This window comes from Orcinus orca, chromosome 1 (assembly GCF_937001465.1).
Source record: "Orcinus orca chromosome 1, mOrcOrc1.1, whole genome shotgun sequence".
Lineage (NCBI taxonomy): Eukaryota > Metazoa > Chordata > Mammalia > Artiodactyla > Delphinidae > Orcinus > Orcinus orca.
The window spans coordinates 177,586,030-177,606,823 of record NC_064559.1 but is presented as its reverse complement, the minus strand read 5'-3'; the positions used below and the strand labels follow the sequence as shown (position 1 = coordinate 177,606,823).

The 20,794-nt window shown below is 44.4% G+C and overlaps 2 protein-coding genes across 2 annotated transcripts in view; one reads left to right on the top strand and one right to left on the bottom strand.

Moving 5' to 3' along the window:
- Positions 1–3,445: 3,445 nt before the first annotated feature.
- Positions 3,446–10,258, bottom strand: EBNA1BP2 (EBNA1 binding protein 2). The gene is made up of 9 exons (XM_004266348.3): positions 9,986–10,258; positions 9,819–9,902; positions 9,446–9,615; positions 8,699–8,822; positions 7,537–7,626; positions 5,825–5,900; positions 5,497–5,590; positions 3,778–3,940; positions 3,446–3,631 (listed from the first exon to the last, which is right to left on the bottom strand). The coding sequence occupies exons 1-9, from the start codon at positions 10,049–10,051 to the stop codon at positions 3,581–3,583; spliced, it is 918 nt and encodes a 305-aa protein (XP_004266396.1). The 5' UTR covers positions 10,052–10,258; the 3' UTR covers positions 3,446–3,580.
- A 119-nt stretch (positions 10,259–10,377) lies between these two features.
- CFAP57 (cilia and flagella associated protein 57) overlaps positions 10,378–20,794 on the top strand; it is a 77,043-nt gene continuing 66,626 nt past the window's right edge. The window contains exons 1-4 of the mRNA XM_049694236.1: positions 10,378–10,390; positions 10,615–10,791; positions 18,377–18,693; positions 20,081–20,367. Of these exons, the coding sequence (XP_049550193.1) occupies positions 10,635–10,791; positions 18,377–18,693; positions 20,081–20,367 (761 nt within the window). The 5' untranslated portion in view covers positions 10,378–10,390; positions 10,615–10,634. The remainder of the gene's footprint in view (positions 10,391–10,614; positions 10,792–18,376; positions 18,694–20,080; positions 20,368–20,794) is intronic.

The window sequence follows — 20,794 nt, the reverse complement described above, 5'->3', positions numbered from 1 at the left end:
CTGTCCTGAGTCTCACATTTCTCCCTTCTGGTTCATATCCTTAATTTAATAAACTAGGGGGAGAATTCCAGTTAAAGATGGCAAACTAAAGGCCTACAATATCTCCTCTGCCTTCCAGACCCCAGTAATAAATGGAGTTTTTAAAAGGTATGAACCCACAACAGAGAAAATGAGAGAGAAACCTTAGCAGCCAAGAAGACTGAAGCCATGTTTAAAAGACGGAAAGCTGATGGAAGAGGGTGGAGGAGACCACAAAATGCGAGCGGGACACCTCTGAGCACAGAGCTCCGCCCCCCAGAACTCTGGAGGGAGGTCAGGACTCTGGACAGAGTGGGGTGTGTGGGAGGGAACTGAAATGGCCACTGGGAGGGGGTCTGCAGGGAGTCTCCTCCACACACCCCAGCACCAGGCGTGTAACGGCTCCCACGTTGGAGGTTTACTCTTGGAGAAATGGGCAAAGCCCAGGGCTCAGGGACACTAAGGAAGACGTGGGGTCAGAGTGAGGTGTAAGGCTGAAGACAATGACCATCTGTGAAAAGGAGGTTGAACCTCTCACTCGCACATGCTGCATTTTTACCCCGGCTTTGAAGCTAGAGGGCTCCTTTCTGAAAAAATGAAACAGCTCTAAAGAAAAGACCCCCCCCCCACACATACACACATGATACCATTCGAAGGTCCTGGGAAACAAGAACCGGGGATCGTCCAAGCAGGTGAACACACGGAGGTGCTGGGAGTCACTCGCCCAGGGAGGGCATGGACGCTCTGTGCACTGCCCCCCACCCTGCCCCCAAATCCCTTGCTCTCTGTATCTCTTCCATCTGGCTCTTCCTGACTTATGCCTTGAAGGGTGAAGCCATATATTGCTGTGGTCACTCCTGCTTTTGTATCGTGCCAAGACTGAATGGAAGCTCCAATGCTGAGTGGCCTCACCCTGACAGCCATTTTCATACAAGGCTGGACTAGACCAATTATTAGTGACTACATGGGAATCTAGAAGGGGGCCAGTATCTCATAACTGTTACAAACTTTTTGCTCTAAGGAATCCATGGTCAATGACCAAAGGGTGACCTGTGATATCACAGAAAGAGATTTGGTCTTTTCCTGGTTCCTGACGCAGAGCTCCTAAATCCTTTGTAATTTCCTAAAGGATAGGGGTGGTAGGAGGGTCTTTTGTTCTAATGAGGTGACTCTTAGCAGCCTCTAGACAGCTTCAGCATGGGGGCTGCTCCCCAGGAAGACCAAGCCTTGGTTAGAAACTTGCAACTTTCAGCCCCACCACCCAACCTCTGGGGAGGAGGAGGAGCTCAAGATTGAATTAATCACCAATGGCCCATGATTTCATCAATCACGCCCACATAGTGAAACCTCCAAAGACCCCTAGACTGCAGGGTTTGGAGAGCTTCCGGGTGGGTGAACACATCAAGGTGCTGGGGGGGTGGCAGTGTTTTAACTATCAGGATTTGTGGCTTGAGTGTGCCTGGCATTCGGATGCACCTGGTCTTCCTTTAAGGTAGTGTTGATTATTGCTAGATTACTGGATTTTCTTGAGTGGTCATTAGCTTACAACAGTCTCCTGAATGCCTTTAAAATTCCCTGTCTTTAATCCCCTAGTGGGATTTCTAAACGAATTATCCTACTCTATCCCTATCAGATTCACCTCCAACATTTTATCATTTGTACTTTCAATGCCACAAAATATCTCCAAGAGTCCCTTTAATGGGAAGTTTTCTGCCAGTGTCACTTCCTCTGGGACATCATCATCCTTTCCATCATTTTCCTCATTCTGTTAAGTTCACATTCACCATTTCTCTCGCTGCATCTCTATCTAGTCTCTACAACAGCAGCCTTGTCTCCATTCCCTCATCATCTGTCTCTCCTATAACTCCATTTGCATTCTATTCCATTTTACTTCCAACCTTACCACTTTTCATTTCTTTGCTGCACTTTCATCTGTTGGTCAATTCCCTCTTTCAATGACTTACTTTTGTAAAACGCCACGTGGGTTTATCGCTGGAGATGAGACAACACAACTGCACTCCTTGCCACCTGTGCATGAACTAAATAACAGGTGTGCAGTGGCCAATCACCCACATACTTCAAAAGCAGTGGTATTTGGCCACTATTCATTATGTTTCTTTTATGCAGTGGTTTATGAACTGAAGAGCCAGCAGCAAAGTTTCTACTTTCTGCAATTACTTGGTTAACAATACTTTGGTAACTGAAACATGAACAGTCTTGTCGAGGAACACAGCTGCTATAACTGCACCTTGATAGCTGAAGTCCACGTATATTGGAACAAAGCAAAGCAAGAACAGCCTGGACTCGGTAGTGGGAACTGCTAGCTCCTACTTATCTTTCAATGCATGGAATTGCATTTTAAAGCAGTATGAGGGCTAATGCTGAGTTCTATAAAGTATACCTCTGAAATTAAGGAAAGTGATTCCATTTGCTATAAAGAAAAAAAAAAAGGAAAGAAGGTACATTGTTTTCAAAACCTTTAGAAGTACTCAAATCAGTAATTTACTTTTGTCCCTACTAGTGTGAACTCTGGCAATCTGTGTTCACCTTTCTTAAAGCTCTCAATATGTTCCACATATAATTCAAAGTCTCTGAGCTGAGGCTCCTTATTGAAATTACTGTACGTTACCCCATTCACTGCCATTGTACAGACTGTCAAAATAGGTCAGGGTTAAACATGGTGGTCTTCTGAGAACATGACTTGTTTGCTTGGAATTTTGCTCATTGAAATTAGTTTACAAAAACTAAATTCATTCTTTTTGTTCTAGAAACTCAATATCATAGGAAACCAGAGAGATCCTTTTTTAAGTCCCAATGATGCTACAAGGAAACAATGTGAAAATCAGTTGTTTTTTCTGCCTAAGCATATAGAGTTCTCAGATATCTGTAGCCTCCTTAAAGTATGGCTTCTGAACTGGAATAGAGAGAGGAGGGCAGGGAAGCTGTCTTCCTTTCCCACCTTTCAAGATACAGGAAAGCCCAAACATGGCCCACCCACCACATCCAACCTGTGCACAACTCCCAGCCAGCAGTGGAGAAGCTTCAAACATGTACCACCATGGCTCAGCAGACATCAGGGAGAGCCACCCCACCCAGCAAAATAAGCCTATGCAGGTATACACTCTCATACGGCAGGCAGTGTCCTAAGCATTTTACACATATTATCTCAATGCTGAAAGGAACCCTCTTTGGTAGATACTATTATCATGTCTACATGGAGACGACAAAGCACAGAAAAATTAACTTGCCCAAGGTCAAGCAGCAAGTATGCAGCAGGGCCAGGTGTCAAACCGAGCAGTCTGGCCCCAGAATCCATGCTTTTAACTTCAACAGGGCTCATTTATTATCAATAAATGGCAGTATTATTTAATATGTAAAAAGTAACTTCTAAATCTTTTAGTCCTGAGTTTTTAACCAAGAATATATATTTCTCTGAAAATTTTTCTTTAGTTTATTGAAAGAATTTTTACAAAAGGAAACCAACAGAAGGGATCCAATTGCATTGTGAAATCCCAAGTCTCCATCCCTTTTCTTGGTCTTTGTATACAAAGATGCTGCTTATTTAGCGTGTTCTGCTCTTCATTTTCTCTCTTGTCCGTTTCCCGGGTCTCTTCTGCAGAAAAGGAAACACCACATGTATTCACACAACAGTTGGCCTTCTGCCCGAGGGTCAGGATACAGGGAAAGAAAGGGAAGGGGAGGGGCGGGGTGGGAGAGGAAGCTGCTCTGGCCCCTCACCTGCGCCCCCGGCTCACTTACATTTGATCCTTTCTTTCCAGGCCTCTTGAGGCCCTTGCCATGAGCTATCTTGGCCCGGAAGCCGGATACATCATCATAGCTCTCACGAGTGTTCCACTTGGAGCCTTTCTTCCTCCCACCATAACCAAACCTCTGGTTTTTATAGCGTCGCTTGGCACTGGGCCTGGAAAAAAGCGGTCTTACACGTTACCCTCAGCACTGCAAATCCTGATGAATGTAATGACCCAGTTTCCTATCTGTACAGGTACTACTGTACCTAGAATCTCATCCTTGGCCCTACATTTCTACTCTACAAACTCCCCAGGCAAGCTCATCTCTTTACAGTCTTAACCACCAAAGCAGGAAAACAAAGCAAGAATCAGGAAAAGACCCAGATATATCGTGTGGCTTTTACCACTTATCTTCAGAAACCTTTCTACTTACACTAAATCTTGCTAAAGCATCCTCAGTTGTTTCAATTCCTCTCAAGTATATTAAATGCAGTTAACATTCAGGTGTCATACATTTTAAAACTGGTCGTCCCACAGGAATCTCAATTCACCATATCAAAGTCACACGTCACCTCCCTTCTAGACTGGTTTCAGCTCCTGTATCTATGTCCTAACTTGAGGCTGGTGGTCCTACCATCTACTCAGCCACCCACACTATGAACCTGGAGTGGGCCTTGATCCTTCCTTCTTTCATTTTCTACACCCAGCTCAGTTACTGAGACCTGCTAATTTAACCTCTTGAATATTTCTTCAACCCATTTTCTCTTCTCTACCCCCGTTAACACTTCTATGTCATTATCTTGTTCTCTGGACTTCTGTAACAGTCCCCGCCTCCCTCACTTACACGAGCAACACTGAAATATTTAAAATATGAACATGACCTGCTCGCTATTTTGAATAAAGCCCATCAGCGGCTCCCCACTGACTGCTGGATACAGCCCCGGCTCCTCACAAGGCCAACACACACTGCCCCGTAGTCGGCCCAGGTCCCCCCAGCTACACCGCGCCACTCCTTGCCCACACTGTGTCCCTATGATACCAAATGCTGGCTGCTCTCATCTCTGTGCTTCTGCTCATTAGTGTTCTTCTTTCTTCCCGAAACCCCATGTCTCTCCCGTTCTCCTGGTTAATTCCTTCCTACTCATGCCTCAGACTAAGCTCAGGGGGACCCTCCTCCAGGAAGTCATCACCTGACCCTGACCCCTGGACCATGTCACATATTTCTAAAATGTGCTTCCAGACTACTATATCTAATGCCTCTATCACAGCATGTACTACATTATACAGAAATGACCATTTCCCCCAGGACGGGTGTCCAGAAATGCATAAAGGTAAACGAAAAGAACCAATAATAATATCCAACATTATCCCTTTCAATCTTCCTAATATTAAGAGGCACTTACAATTTTCTCATTTTCATAGATAAGGAAATTAACATTTAGAAAGGTGAAGTAACCTGCTCAAAGCCACCCTCCTAATGAGTGGCAGAGTCCAGATGGGAACCTTAGGTCTGTACACTTAACCATCACACATGCGGAATCAACTTCTACTGAGTGTTCACTCAAAATGTGCCAAATCCTGAAATCGCCTCATTTTAAACTTCAAAGACTGATGTGGCTGAATGGGCCCATCACCCGGCCTGTAGCTGTGGCCACACTCTGCACTGAGGTCACACCGTGAACTGTGGCCCTGCATGCACCACCACCAAAACAGAAGCCGGCACCCATACCCCTTCTTCATCTGCTGGCCTTTGGCTCCTTCTTTCGTGCTCCGTGCGACAGGCTTCTGATCTCCCTCGAGGAAGTCCAGTTTATCAGAGAAGCCTGGGAGTGAAGAAGTACTTTGATCAGCGCCATCACATTTTAAGAAAAGATTAAGCTTTGAAAGAAGGATGTTACTTATGGAATTGGTATTAAGAGGCCCATCTTGCTCCCCACACCATTCCCAAACCTTAGGTCCAATAGTTCCAAATCAATCAAGCCTCTAGAGCACTATGTGTTTGTTAGAATTAGCAGGGACCCCTGCTCCTCTGCAGCCTTAGGAGAGAATATACTCACCTTTCTGATATTTCTTAATGGCACTCATCATGTGTGCTTTCTCCCGCTGCCGCTTCTGAAGAACTTCTGTTTGCACCTGGACGTGGACACAGGACTGTTAAACCCACTCCAAGCCGGCACTACAAGTGTCTACATTCTCTCAGTAACCACGCTGTGACATTACCACCACCGCTGAACACTGACTGTGTGCCACAACTACACCAAAGCTCTAAGTATATTCTCTATTTCTCGTCTCAACCACCCAGTGAAGTAGAAATTCTTATGACCCCGAAACTGAAGCACAGAGAGGTTACACAACTTGACTGAGTCGCACACGAGAAAGTGCGGAGCTGAGATTCACACCCAGGCAGTCTGCACCCTTACTCCACACAACCTGCCTACAAAACTGCACAAATCATGTTTATGTCTGCATCCAATTCTCCCACTAATTATATTTGGGCAGATTAAATATCTAACCTACTGTTGCTAGGCATGAAAGTATCAACAGAGAAAACAATCTCCCTGAAAAACAAAGAAAAAAAGCTTTAAGGACAAAAAGAGATGATTAAACTCTAAGGCAGCACTCCTCCATCTCAACACCATGACAGCTGCGGCAGGATCACTGTGTGTGTGGGGGCACGGACTGCCCTGGGCACCGCAGGGTGTTCAGCAGCCTCCCTGCCCTCTAGCTGCCAACAGGACGCTCCCCACCAGGACGCGACGACCAAAAGTGTCTCCAGCATTGCCAAATGTTCCCTGGTAAGCAGAACTGTCCCCCACTGAGAAACACAGCCCTGAGGTTTCCTCACATTAGAAACAAGGGGCTAATGGACCCGACTAAGTTTTCCTTTCCTTTGATAATTTAAGTTATGTTAAACCAATTGCCCAAGTCTTTGAGTTGATCTCAACCACCAACCACATCCATCCAATAGATCCACAGCTGCCCTTGTGCAGAGCCCAGGATGCTAATCTGCTCATACCCTGCTGAGGATCCATCAGGGAAATAACTGCAACTCTGGACGGCAGCTCACACCCAGATCACAAGTGTTTACGTCCAAAACGTTAACAAGGTCTTAACACCCATGCTGATCCTCTTCACAGTCATTTCTTCCCACAACACTAAGTTTAGTTCCTGTCATCTTCCTTCTTAGGTAACCATGAAATAAATAAGGAAATCAAGGAAAGTTTCATGGTATATGCCTTCTGGCTTTACATCGGAACTCAGTCACAGTTCAAACATACTGGTGCCATTTTTTCTGATTGGATAACAATCAATAATATGATTGATTCTTTCAAGGACTTTATAATCATCTAGGCCAGTGATTCTCAAACCAGGATGTGTATTGGAGACATCTCAGAAGCTTTAGGGGCAAGGGATGAAAACATACAGATTCCCAGAGTTCCCGAAGCCTAGAAATCTGTTTTGAAGTTTCCCCAGTTGACTGTGCTGTGAGGTCAGGTTTGGAAACCATTGATCCGGACCCAGTTCTCTGATGTACAGGTGTGCAAACTGCAGCCCAGAGAGGCGCATGACTTGCCGGTAGTGACCACACTACCTCTGGCTACACACAGGTGTCCAGGAGGGATTGTGCTCACGGACACTAGCACCCATGCCACTGTGAAACAGTAAACACACGATGGAACACACACGGGGCACAGAACCAACTCAGACCAAGCAATCTACTGACAAACACACTCGGCCCCATCCCAACCCCGCTGCTTTTCCTTCCCACCTTCTTTCCGTATTTCCTAAGTGCTCGCAGCTGCTTAGCCTTTTCCGACCTCTCCATGGCGACCTGTTTAGCCTGCAGCTTCTGTCGAATCTAAAACACAAAATATTATCAGCTTATGTTATTTGAAATTGGGATGACTGCTGCTTAGGATGCACTGCAGCAGGGAGCAGTTATTTCCAGCTCTGCAAACCATGGGGCTCAAAGGGACCTTGTGAATCATCTACTCCAAGCCCTGCGTTCTACACACAAGGACAGTAAGTCCCAAAGGCCGACCACTTTGTCCAAGACACCAAAAGTCTCAGCCTTGCAACCAGAATATCAAAGCGACCTCCCTCCTCCCAGTGCGCTGTTTGATCCATTACGCAAAATGGCATGGTACCAGGAGAGAAGACTAACTTCTCTCCATCCCTACTGTCGGCAGAATGTGCAGCTTCGGCCCCCTTCTCCAATACACCACATACACAATAAAAGCTCAAACAGATATCAGGTACCTAGCAGCATGCATTAAACATACACATTTCAGTTAAAGGATGAGCAGTTGTCAGTTTGAATGTGCAGAGATGGGTCTGGGCTCGTCTCTAGATTAGCTTCCCTGAGCACACTGAGAAAAGAAAATCCAGCTTGAGACCCAAGGGAATTATTTAGGTATATCTTGGATTAGATGTTGGTAATTCTCTGCCTCCCAAAGTTGAATGAGGGCAAATTCTACCTAACTCTAAATTATATCAAATCTGAGCCATATATTAATCCTTCATTTTACAGAAGAGGAAAACTGAGGCCCAGAGAAAAGTAACTGTCTACCAGTTATAGTGCTGCCCCCAGGCATTGGCAGGAAAGACCTATTGTCTTTTCCACGCATCATGCCATGACCAAGCCAGTTAGGAAATGCATAAAGGCCATCTTTACTTCAGGGACCACACTTCTTACAGTACTTTCCTCCCCTTAACTGTTTAAACTAGGAAAATGTCACCCTTACATTTATCCAACTGGTGGTGATTGGCACGAATCTGATGTAGATAACTGAGATAATAATTGTCCACTGACAACCCATTTCCTATCAGTGGGCTTATGCCTATGTGTAAATGTTAAAGGAGATAAGCCAGCTGAATACACTTAAGTACAACGCCTCAGCTATCCAGAGAAAACGATTTCTGTTTCTCACCTTCTGCATCTGCTGATCAGACTTGGCCATCTCTGCAAAATAATCCGTGGGCCGCTTGGTAGGGACTTTGAGCTGATGGAGGCGGGGCAATACTGCAAGCACTGCTGCCTGGGCCTGACTGTAGCTGAGGATGTAGGACAAAAGTGTAAAATAAGCTAAGGGACAGAGGCCTTACATCCTTTTCACTGCTCTCATGAGGCAGCCAAGGTCAGGACTCTCAACATCTGACCTCCACCAGCAAGAACACACACACAAACAAAAACAGTAATAAAACCTCATTAACTTAATGGGAGAAATTGAGATGTACACTCTTTTTAAAAGGAGTGGGGAGTATTGCTAAAAATAAATTAGTAGTTTAAGAGAATGACCACTTTAGAAGTGCCCATTAACTTACAAACAAATGCCAATTACATATTCTTATGTGGTCACTAAGAAAAGCCCATATAAGGACCTTCCATAAGCAAATTTTTGTTCTAATAATTAACTGCACACACACACACACACACACACACACACAGACACACAAACTTTAAAACTGGGTATTTGAAAATAAACTGGACTTTAAATTGTGATTGCTGGACAAAGGGGCTCTTCTCTCAACCAGGGAGAATCTCCTAGCTCTTCAGTCCAAAGAAGACTTCCTCCCTACACCCCGGCCTACGACACCTCTGAGGAGTACGGGCCCACGGCTTCCCCCTCTCCAGCACAAGAACCCACAACCTCTGCCACATTTGAAAACACACATACAAGCTCATCTCACGCTGAAAGTCATCTTCTGGATCAACAGCTTTCTGATCCTTGTTCTGAGATGTTGCCTGCGGTCCACGGATTGCCGGTACCGGACCCAGGGTCACATCAAGCCTTTCAACCCATTCCAGATCCCGCTTGAATTCAGCCAAACACTGCTTCAGGCCATTCTAGGAAATTCAGACACTAAGCTCGCAAGACAGTAACAGGCCAGTGGAAGAAGAGCTAACCCCCAAGACCCCGACAGGTAGTTGACCCTCTTGGCAATACGCAGGTTGTGTCTTTCCTGGGACTAGAACGCAGCCTCCCGAGCACACCGGTGCCTCGCGCGCATCCCAAGTCCAGCACCCTCCAACCGGGCGTCCGAGCTCACCACGTCATTCACGGCCTTCTTCGGCCCCTCTAGCACCACGTTGAGGCCTGGCTTCAGAAGCCCTCGGGAAAACGCCTCCTGCAACTACAGGGCACGATCGGCGGTCAGTACCGGGGAGTGAGGACCCCTCTCCTGCGCGCAGCCCCACGAGCTCGGATGACACCTACCTCTCTGTCTGTGACAAGGGGGTCGTCAGAATCCGAGTCCGAACCTGAGAGCGGGGGAGTGTCCATCTCGCAGCACGCACGTCCACACCTGCCGGAGGAAGCGAAGGAGCCCGAGGCCCCCGCGCCTGGAAAAGGGCTCCCCTCGTCGCCGCCACCGCCCGCTTTCAGCCCCCTGCCCTCCCGCCCGCTGCTCCACGTGGACTCGAACAACACCAGCTCCCGACAGCCCCCAGAGGCAGCTGAACTTTCTGATCGGAGTTCCGCTTCCGGCTGCTGACACACTTCCGGTTTCCCGTTGCTATAGGAACCGCTCCGGCGTCTGTGAGTGCCGCGTTGCTTGGGATTCGTAGGCGTAGTACCCTGTATACACGCGTGCTCTGGTGATCCAGAGAGCAGAAGCGACAGGTGGGAAGGGTCCCTCGGGGTCGTCCGGAGGAGCAGGAAGCCACGAAGGCCAAAGGAAAGAGGAGACGCAGGAGCGGGGTCGGGCGCGCGGGAGAAGGTTGCTGGGGGGAGGGGGCGGAAGAGGAGTCCGGGGGAGGATCTAGGGGCGTGTCTAGGGGGCGGGGACGGTAATGTGGGCGGGGTGACGCGCTTCTCCACGCTCAACAGCTGCGCTGCATCTTTAGCGAAACTCCTTACTGGGACCATGTCCACTGTGGTAGCTCAGTCGCTGCATGTTTTTGGTCTTCGATCCCACGTGTCCAACAATGTGTTCTTCTTCGATGAACAGATCATTATATTTCCTTCAGGAAATCACTGTGTGAAGTACAATGTGGATCAGAAGTGGCAAAAATTCATTCCAGGTAAAACCCTTTCCAATCTGACACATAACCGTGTATGCCAAATATAACCCCATAATACCGACACGACGATTGAAAGGAAACTTTTTTGGCCAACTTGAATATATATATAGTTCTATAAATGTAGAAGAAATACATGTCTACTTGCCTTATTTAATGTATAGATTAATGAATCACACATAGTTAAAATCACATGTAAAATCATGTTAATTTAAAAGTACTTTTTTTCACTGTGATTTAATGAAAAAAATTCTTTTAAAGAGTTTCATGCATCTTCAATATCATTGTCTTTGTCGTCACCAGGGCCACTTTTTGAGTTTTCTAACAGTTTTCCAGAGTACACCACTTTCATGACAGCACATTTTGAACCCATGTATGGTGAAGACACTGGAGATTTCAGCCCAAGTCACACATAACCGTCTGTATACTGTAACATTTGGTTTCGTTCGCATTGGTGCTGCTAATAATATACATGATTTCCACAGCTTAACCACCTACTCTCTTTTTCCACTCTTTTTTGCACTCAACATATTTTATTGTGACTTGCATACAAAAGACTGTGCACTACATATATGTAATATTTAAAGAACTATAATAAAATGAAGATCTGTGAACCCACCAACAGGAGAGTAAATAGAACATTACCAGTTCTAGTGTTTCTCCCTGACTTCATTCTTCTCATACATGCAGACTCTCACTCCATCCTGGACTTTGTAATTATTCCCTTATTTCTCTACGTAATTTTACCACATCTCTATCTGTGTGGCCTTATGTAAGGTATCCTTTTTGTTTGTGCTCTTCACCAACTTTATATAAATGTAACCATAGTGTATGTATTCTGTGACTTGCTTCTTTTTTTCAACGACATACTTTTGACATTCATGCATCTTGATACATACTGAGTTCATTTTATTACTCATAGGACTCTAATTCTCAAGTATATTTATCCATTCTAGTGTTGATGGACATTTGGGAATGAACTTTTTTTGCTATTTCAAATGATGCCACTATAAACATTCTTGCACATGTGTACTCATCCACTTGTGCAGAGATTCTCCAGGGCACACACCAGGACTAAAATTACTGGGTAATGTGGCAGTACCAATTCACACTGCCATTCCTCCACAACCTCACCCCCCTTTGCTATCTTTCTAGTTTCTACTTCCTAATTTTTGCTCATCTGATGCTTGAGAAAGGGTATCTTATTGTGGTTTTAATGTGCATTTATCTAGTACAAATGAGGACGAATAACTTTTCACACAGTTAAGGGGCTACTCATTCTGTGAAATATCTTAAGTCTTTTATCCATATTCTGTGTTTTTGGGGGTAATTTTCTTACTGATTTATGGGCACACTTTATAGTTTATGCTAATCCTTTGTCATATATATATATATATATATATATATATATATATATAACAAATAATTTCTCCCAGTTTGAGGCTTGTGTTTTCTTCCTCCTTATGGTATGATGGGCAGAAATTCTTAGTTTTAATGAAGTCAAATGTATCAACCTTTTCCTTTTTGTGTCTTGTTAAGGAATCATCCCTTACCCCAAGCTTATTCTCCTGTATTATCTCTTTGGTGCTCTACACATTTGCCTCTCACCTGTTAGGCTCTGGGTTAGGAGGGTGCTGAGTATGTTAGGGGAATAGCAAGGAGGCCAGTGTGGCTGGAGTGGAGTAAATGGAGGAAGAGTGAGAGGTGAGGCAGAGTAATGGGAGCAACGTCACATGGGCTTTGAGGTCAAGGGCTCCTACTCTGAGTGAAGTGAGAAGCCAGCGGGGGTGGGGGGGGGGTGGGGGGCGGGGGGGGAGGGGGGATTCTGAGCAGAGTGACATGATCTGACTTATGTTTCAACAGGTTCCTTCTGGCTACTGTACAGAGAATAGATTTAAGGAGGGGCAAGGGAGGAAGCAGGAGACCAGCTGAGAGACTATTGCTATTAATATAATCCAGCTGAGAGAACATGGTGGCTCGCAGCAGGTGGCAGGCAATAGGGTGGTGAAAAGATATCAAAGCCTGCCCGTATTTTGAAGGTGAAGGTGACAGGTTTCCTCATAGACCTGATGTAGGTGGAAGAGAAAAGGAAAAAGCAAGGGTTTTGGCCTGAGCAACCAGAAGGATGGAGTTGCTGCTAACTGAAGCAGGAAAGACTTCAGAATGAGCAGGCTTTGTGGAGCGTATCAGGAGGTTAGTTTTTGACATGGGAAGACTGAGATGCCTGCTAAATATGCAGATGGGATCCTAAGCAAGAACTCTGATGTCAGGTTTGGGTTCAAGAGAGAGAGAGGTCCAGGCTGGTGATAGAAATTTGAGGGTCATCAGCATGGAGGTGAAATATTAGGTCCTTAGAATGGATTGGATCCCCCAGGGAGTGAATATGTTTATGAAAGAGAAGGTGAAAGATTGGGCTCTGGGGCCCTCCTACATATAGTACCAGGGAAATGAGGAACAACCTGCAAAAGAGTCTTTGGAGGAGTAGCCAGAAAGATAAGAGGAAATCCATGCAAGAGGTGAACGTATTACAAGGAGGAATCAGTCACTGACTGGGTTAAAACAATGAGAAAGCATTTACAGACTCTGCAGTCAGCGTATATTGGTGGCAGGCGCTGGTGATTGAAAGAATGAATAAGCAAGAAAGCCAGACCAGGAGCTCTCAGTATTGTAGTGGGGACAGGTATGTATTCAAATGAGCGGGACTATGTAAATGAGCAGCACACCTGCTAGGCCAGGTACAGCCCTGGTACAAAAGCGCAGAGGAGGGAGTGAACTGTTGCCCTTTCTGTCCTCCAGGCAATCTCATCTATGTGCATACTTTAAACTCCACACCGTGACTTTTTAAAAAATTTTTTTCTAAAGGCCAAAAGTAAATATTTCTTTTATTGTTTTATACAGTGTTTGTTTGTATACCAACTTTTTGTTAACTGTTCCTTCTTGTTTCTCCACCTTCCTTTCTTTTTTCTTTTTTTAAATTTTTACTGGGGTATAATTGATTTACAATGTTGTGTTAGTTTCAGGTGTACAGCAAAGTGAATCTGTTATACAAATACATATATCCACTCTTGTTTAGATTCTTTTCCCATATAGGCCAATACAGAGTACTGAGTGGAGTTCCCTGTGCTATACAGTAGGTCCTTATTAGTTGTCTATTTTATATATAGTGATGTGTATATATCAATCCCAGTCTTCCAAATGATCCCTCCCTCTGCCTTACCCCTCAGTAACCATAAGTTTATTTTCTATATCTGTAACTCTATTTCAGTTTTATAGATAAGTTCATTTGTAGCCTTTTTTTAGATTCCACATATAAGCGATATCATATGGTATTTATCTTTCTCTATCTGACTTATTTCATTCAGTATGAGAATCTATAGGTCCATGCATGTTGCAGCAAATGGCATTATTTTGTTCTTTTTTATGGATGAGTAATATTCCATTGTATATATGCACCACATCTTCTTTATCCATTCCTCTATCTATGGACATTTAGGTTACTTCCATGTCTTGGCTATTGTGATAGTGCTACAGTGAACATTGAGGTGCATATATCTTTTCCAGTTATGGTTTTCTCCAGTTATATGCCCAGGGTGGGATTGCTGGATCATATGGTAACTCTATTTTCAGTTTTTTAAGGAACCTCCATACTGTTCTCCATACTGGCTGTAACAGTTTGCATTCCCACCAACAGTGTAGGAGGGTTCCTTCTCTCCACACCCTCTCCAGCATTTATTGTTTGCAGATTATTTTTTAACATCTTTATTGGGGTATAATTGCTTTACAATGATGTGTTAGTTTCTGCTGTATAACAAAGTGAATCAGCTATATGTATACATATATCCCCATATCTCCTGCCTCTTGCGTCTCCCACCCACCCTCCCTATCCCACCCCTCTAGGTGGTCACAAAGCACTGAGCTGATCTCCCTGTGCTATGCGGCTGCTTCCCACTAGCTATCTATTTTACATTTGGTAGTGTATATATGTTCATGCCACTCTCTCACTTCGTCCCAGCTTACCCTTCCACCTCCCTGTGTCCTCAAGTCCATTATCTACATCTGCGTCTTTATTCTTGTCCTGCCCTTCTTCAGTTCTTCAGTCATTTTTTCTTTTTCTAGATTCCATATATATGTGTTAGCATACGGTATTTGTTTTACTCTTTCTGACTTACTTCACTCTGTATGACAGACTCTAGGTCCATCCACCTCACTACCAATAACTCAATTTCGTTTCTTTTTATGGCTGAGTAATATTCCATTGTATATATGCACCACATCTTCTTTATCCATTCATCTGTCGATGGACACTTAGGTTGCTTCCATGTCCTGACTACTGTAAATAGAGCTGCAATGAACATTGTGGTACATGACTCTTTTTGAATTATGGTTTTCTCAGGGTATATGCCCAGCAGTGGGATTGCTGGGTCATATGGTAGTTCTATTTGTAGTTTTTTAAGGAACCTCCATACTGTTCTCCATAGTGGCCGTATCAATTTACATTTCCACCAACAGTGCAAGAGGGTTCCTTTTTCTCTACACCCTCTCCAGCATTTATTGTTTGTAGATTTTTTGATGATGGCCGTTCTGACTGGTGTGAGGTGATACCTCACTGTAGTTTTGATTTGCATTTCTCTAATAATTAGTGATGTTGAGCAGCTTTTCATGTGCCTCTTGGCCATCTGTATGTCTTTGAAGAAATGTCTATTTAGGTCTTCCGCCCATTTTTTGATTGGGTTGTTTGTTTTTTTGATGTTGAGCTGCTGTTTATATATTTTGGAGATTAATCCCTTGTTGGCTGTTTCATTTGCAAATATTTTCTCCCATTCTGAGGGTTTTCTTTTCTTTTTGTCTATGGTTTCCTTTGCTGTGCAAAAGCTTTTAAGTTTAATTAGGTCCCATTTGTTTATTTTTGTTTTTATTTTCATTACTCTAGGAGGTGGATTGAAAAAGATTTTGTTGCAATTTATGTCAGAAGTGTTCTCCCTATGTTTTCCTCTAAAAGTTTTTTAGTATCCAGCCTTACATTTAGGTCTTTAATCCATTTTGAGTTTATATTTGTGTATAGTGTTAGGGTGTGTTCTAATTTCATTCCTTTACATGTAACTCTCCAGTTTTCCCAGCACCAATTATTGAAGAGCCTGTCTTTTCTCCATTGTATATTCTTGCCTCCTTTGCCATAGATTAGGTGACCATAAGTGCATGGGTTTATCTCTGGACTTTCTATCCTGTTCCATTGATCTATATTTCTGTTTTTGTGCCAGTACCATACTGTTTTGATGACTGTAGCTTTGTAATATAGTCTGAAGTCAGGGAGCCTGATTCCTCCAGCTCCGTTTTTCTTCCTCAAGATTGCTTTGACTATTTGTGGTCTTTTGTGTTTCCATACAAATTGTAAACATTTTCGGTTCTAATTCTGTGAAAAATGCCATTGGTAATTTGATAGGGATTGCATTGAATCTGTAGATTCCTTTGGGTAGTATAGTCATTTTCACAATATTGATTCTTCCAATCCAAGAACATAATATGTCTCTCCATCTGTTTGTGTCATCTTTTATTTCTTTCATCAATATCTTATAGCCCCATGACTTTTATCTCAAATCTATATTTCAGTCCAAACATCTCCCCCAGCTTTCATCATATCCAGCTGCCTGCTAGACCTCTTTACCTGAAAGTTCTGCAGTATGTACCTCACACACAATATATCCAGAATGGAATTTATCATTTCCTTTTTCTCCCTCTTTCCTTAAGAGCCTACTTTGCCAACTATCCAAACACGTGATAAGGATATGATTACAAAAATAAGCTAGTCCTAGTATAAATATCCCAGAACCCAGTAATACACACATAAATGAACACAATGGATAAATGAATTTAGTACAACATAAAGGTGGCATTAGTAATTAGTGCTGGGATAACCAGTTAGGTATTGATGTTTGGGAAAGGGGAATCATCATGAACCTGAGATGGATTAAAGACTTCAGTGCAAATAAATAAATAAATAAGAAATCATAAAAAACTGAAAGCAAATAAGCATGATTAAATCAGAAATATTCGCATGGGCTATTTTCAGTGAAAAACAGTGGACGTGACCTCACCATGGCCCCTAGCTCCCTTAGCCTGTGTTTCATCCCAGTTGTCACCACCACTCCCATCACCAAACCAGAAACCTAAATGTCATTCATTGCTCCTCTCTCTCCATCAGCCCCTCATCCCACCTTCACTGAGTCCTCCTGGTTTTACCCGTTAGCATTTCTCTAACCTCCTGTTCCCATCGCCCCTACTGCCTTCCTGTTGCTCATTGCTGCCATGTGTCCCGGTTTTTGAAATAACCTGCTGAAGTTTACTTCCCTCCAGGATTGTCTTCCATACAGTTGCCAGAGGGATCTTTCTACAACACACATCAGACCTTCCTAAAATTTCCCAGGGCCTTCCCATTGGTCTCCCTGGTAAAGTCCAAACTCTCATGCAAGGCTCTCAGTGACCCAAACCCGGGGTTCTTCTCAGAGGTGCAGGTATTCTCTGCAGCCCTTCCAGAGAAGCCCGCGGGCTGGTCCAACTTGCTGCCGCTTGTGTGACGCAGCAGCATGGAGTCCATCGTGTCACTTTCTAGCACAGCTTCCCCTGCCTCTCTCACCCGCCCTGCCTGGGGCTTCTATCAGGCCGAATTACTGTGAGGCACAGCCTGGGGCCCGTGATGCTTTTAGGGACCCAAGAAAATATTTTAATTTTAATTTATTTTAAAATCAGGAAAAAATGAATATAATACTAGTGAATCTAGCATGGATTATATTCTTCTTTAAACCAATGAGTCATAAAGTATAATTTTTACCATATTTTAATGGAGGAAGGGGCCCATGAAAGCAGAAGTGCCTAGGGCCCATGAAAATTATAATGCAGACCTGATTACATTACCCAAATAAAGCATTTGCAGTTTAATCTTTACTCGACCACCAGATATCGCCTCTTTATTCCTGAAAAATGGATAGAATGCATCCCTCCTGGTTTCGAAGGAAGCACGGGCTTTACCATAAACCCCATTCAGCAGACCTCTGCATCTCTCAGCCAGAATGTCACATAGATCACTTAACTGCAAGGGAGGCTGAGGAATCTAGTGGTTAGCGTCCCAGCCTGGAAAGTGGAGGAAGAGTATTGAGTGCTGACTGCTCAGGGCATAAAGGCCTCTGATCTGACCCTACTGCATGCTCCAGACCTATCTTTGGTCACCCCTGGCTCACAGGGCATGCTCAGCCATCTCCCACCATGTGCAGTTCCCCCTCCATCTATACCCTTTCTCACATCCACACTTTTGCCCTTCCTGACGTGCCCCACCCCCACCCCCCCGCCACACTTCATCTTCCTTCAGGAATCCTTCCCTGACTTCTCCTCCCACCACGGCCTCAGTGAGGTGCCCATCCTAGTTATTTTCATAATAGCCCAGACACAGTTGCCCCGAGGGACACAGGGATTGACAATGACCTGTTTCCATACTTTTCTCCTATTGCCTCGGCAGTGCCCACCACAGTGCCTGGTTCATGCTGAATCTTGGTGAATGCATGATCTCCCCTCACCAGCTCCTCTCCTTTGTTTGCAGGCTCAGACAAGAGTCAGGGCATGTTGGCCTTGTCCATCAGTCCCAATCGGCGATACCTCGCTATCTCCGAGACTGTGCAAGAAAAACCCGTCATCACCATTTATGAACTGTCAACCGTTCCTTGCCGAAAGCGCAAAGTCCTTAATAATTTTGACTTCCCAGTTCAGAAGTTTATTTGCATGGCTTTTTCTCCAGACTCCAAATACCTCTTGACCCAGACCTCACCTCCAGAGTCAAACCTTGTCTATTGGCTGTGGGAAAAACAGAAAGTAATGGCCATCGTTAGAACTGATACTCAGAACAATGCTGTCTACCAGGTACCACCCAGCACGAGAAGTATGGTGCAAATTATTAAAAAGTAGTACAAGCTGTCCCTCATTGAATGCTTTCTGTGTGTCAGGGTTAATGCTAATTTCTTAAAATGCATTTTAAAATTTGCCTCACAACACCATATAAGGTATGCATAATTATTGTCTCTGTTTTAAAGATGAAGGAACTGGGGCTCCAAGAACTTAGCAGGGCCAGGACTCCCTGACTCCAGGGGCTGTGTTCTTCACTTTGGCCCAGAACTGTTTTCTGGTCCCAGGTCAAGCCCAGAGGCAGGTTGATCAAACTTGCTGTCTCTCCCTGATCCTGGCCTCTTCCAGGCAGCATTGCGGGGCAGTGGGAAGACTTCAGGAAGGTGGTGTGAAGTGGTAGGTCTTTAGGAAGCTGTCCATGAAATCGCACTTACGTGGGGAGCAGACATTTCTATCGTGGTTTGAGGGCAGAATGAAGAGGATGTGTTGGGGGGCTGGTTGGGGCCCAAGGAGGCTTTTCTTGGAGCAGTCAACCTGGTCTAGGATCTAGTGCTCAGTTTTCCAAGTCCAAGCACTCAGTTCTGTTCACGTTCAGAGAGATTGGCTAGTCAGCATCTCGGGCACAGACTCCGTTATTCTCACAAGAGTCTGGCTTGTGAACCAGCATGTCACAACCAGAACACACAGCATTTATCCAGTGTATTTCCTCCCTGGTAACAGAGTCCTTGGGAGATGAAATTAGTAGTCAGAAGGTTGCTTGCTGATCACGGAATCAGAGCAAAGGCAGGTAGAGCCCGAAGATGATTTCTCCCAGGTCACAGTAAGGCATGATATGGCATCCTATTCAGAGCAGGGAGCACCTCCTCTCAAACATCCAGGAAACGTTCATTGGATGCCCGCGCTGAACCCGGCACTGGGGATACAGAGATGAAAAAGCCACAGCCCCACCAGGTGCTCACCATCCAGTGGAGGTGACAGGTTGACTGCCCATGACTGCGCATTGGGATGAGGGTAGAGATAAAGGAAGTTTAGTCCCTGACATGTGGTTCCTTCGCCCTGAACAGGGCACATAAACCTGCCAAACCCTCATTTTATGCTTCCAGCTGAGCCTTCATTCCATTTTGTTGGCACAGAGTTTGGTGATTGTCAAGACCTGCTCATCTTGCTTTTTGGCCTTTGTCAGATGACTTTTGAAGGTTTCCTAGGTTAAAGACTCATGGGCTGTACAAATATAATGGATATAGATCTGTCCTCTTGTCAAATATGGTCTTAAAATTATATGATTTAGTGGTATTTAAAAGATCCTATGAGCTACCTGGGATAACTCGTAATTAGTAAAATGGGAAATAACGCAATCGAGTTTAGTTTTATATATCTTTTTCTTTAATTCCTTCCCATTTTACAGGTGAGCTTCAATCCCCAGGATAGCACTCAGATTTGTGTCACTGGAGATGGGATGTTTAAGCTTCTCCGTTTTGCTGAGGGAATCTTGAAGCAAACTAATTTTCAGAGGGGAGAACCCCAAAACTATCTCGCCCACACTTGGGTGTCTGACGACAAGATTGTTGCTGGCACTGATACAGGCAGGCTCTTCCTCTTTGAGTCTGGAGATCAACGCTGGGAGACAAGTATCATGGTCAGGGAGCCCACCAGCGAGACGAAGAACCTGGGGGTGATCCAGGAATCCGAGAGGTAACGGCGCCCTCTGGGCAGGAGCTCTTGGAAAAATACACTCATCATGGTAATAGCATTACACCAAAAACAGCATTCTTTAAAAATCACTCCTATCCCCTCTACCTTAAAAATCAATGATTTTCATTTTCCCTGTGCCTTTCTAGTGTTCTTCCATATTCAAGCACAAATTTGAAAGTTATGACCGTAACCTAGATACAATCCTTTTTATTTTTATACCTAACCTCATTTTATAAACGTTTTAGTATGACTAGTCTTCAAAACAACAGATTTTCAAAAATATGTTTTCTAATGGCTGCCTAACTTACTGAATCAATTAAATAAATGTCCACCAAGCCCTTGCAGTGTGCAAGGCATCTTGCTAGGTGCTGGGGACACAGGTCCATGGGACCTTACAATTCAGTGGGAGGCACCAGACCAACAAGGA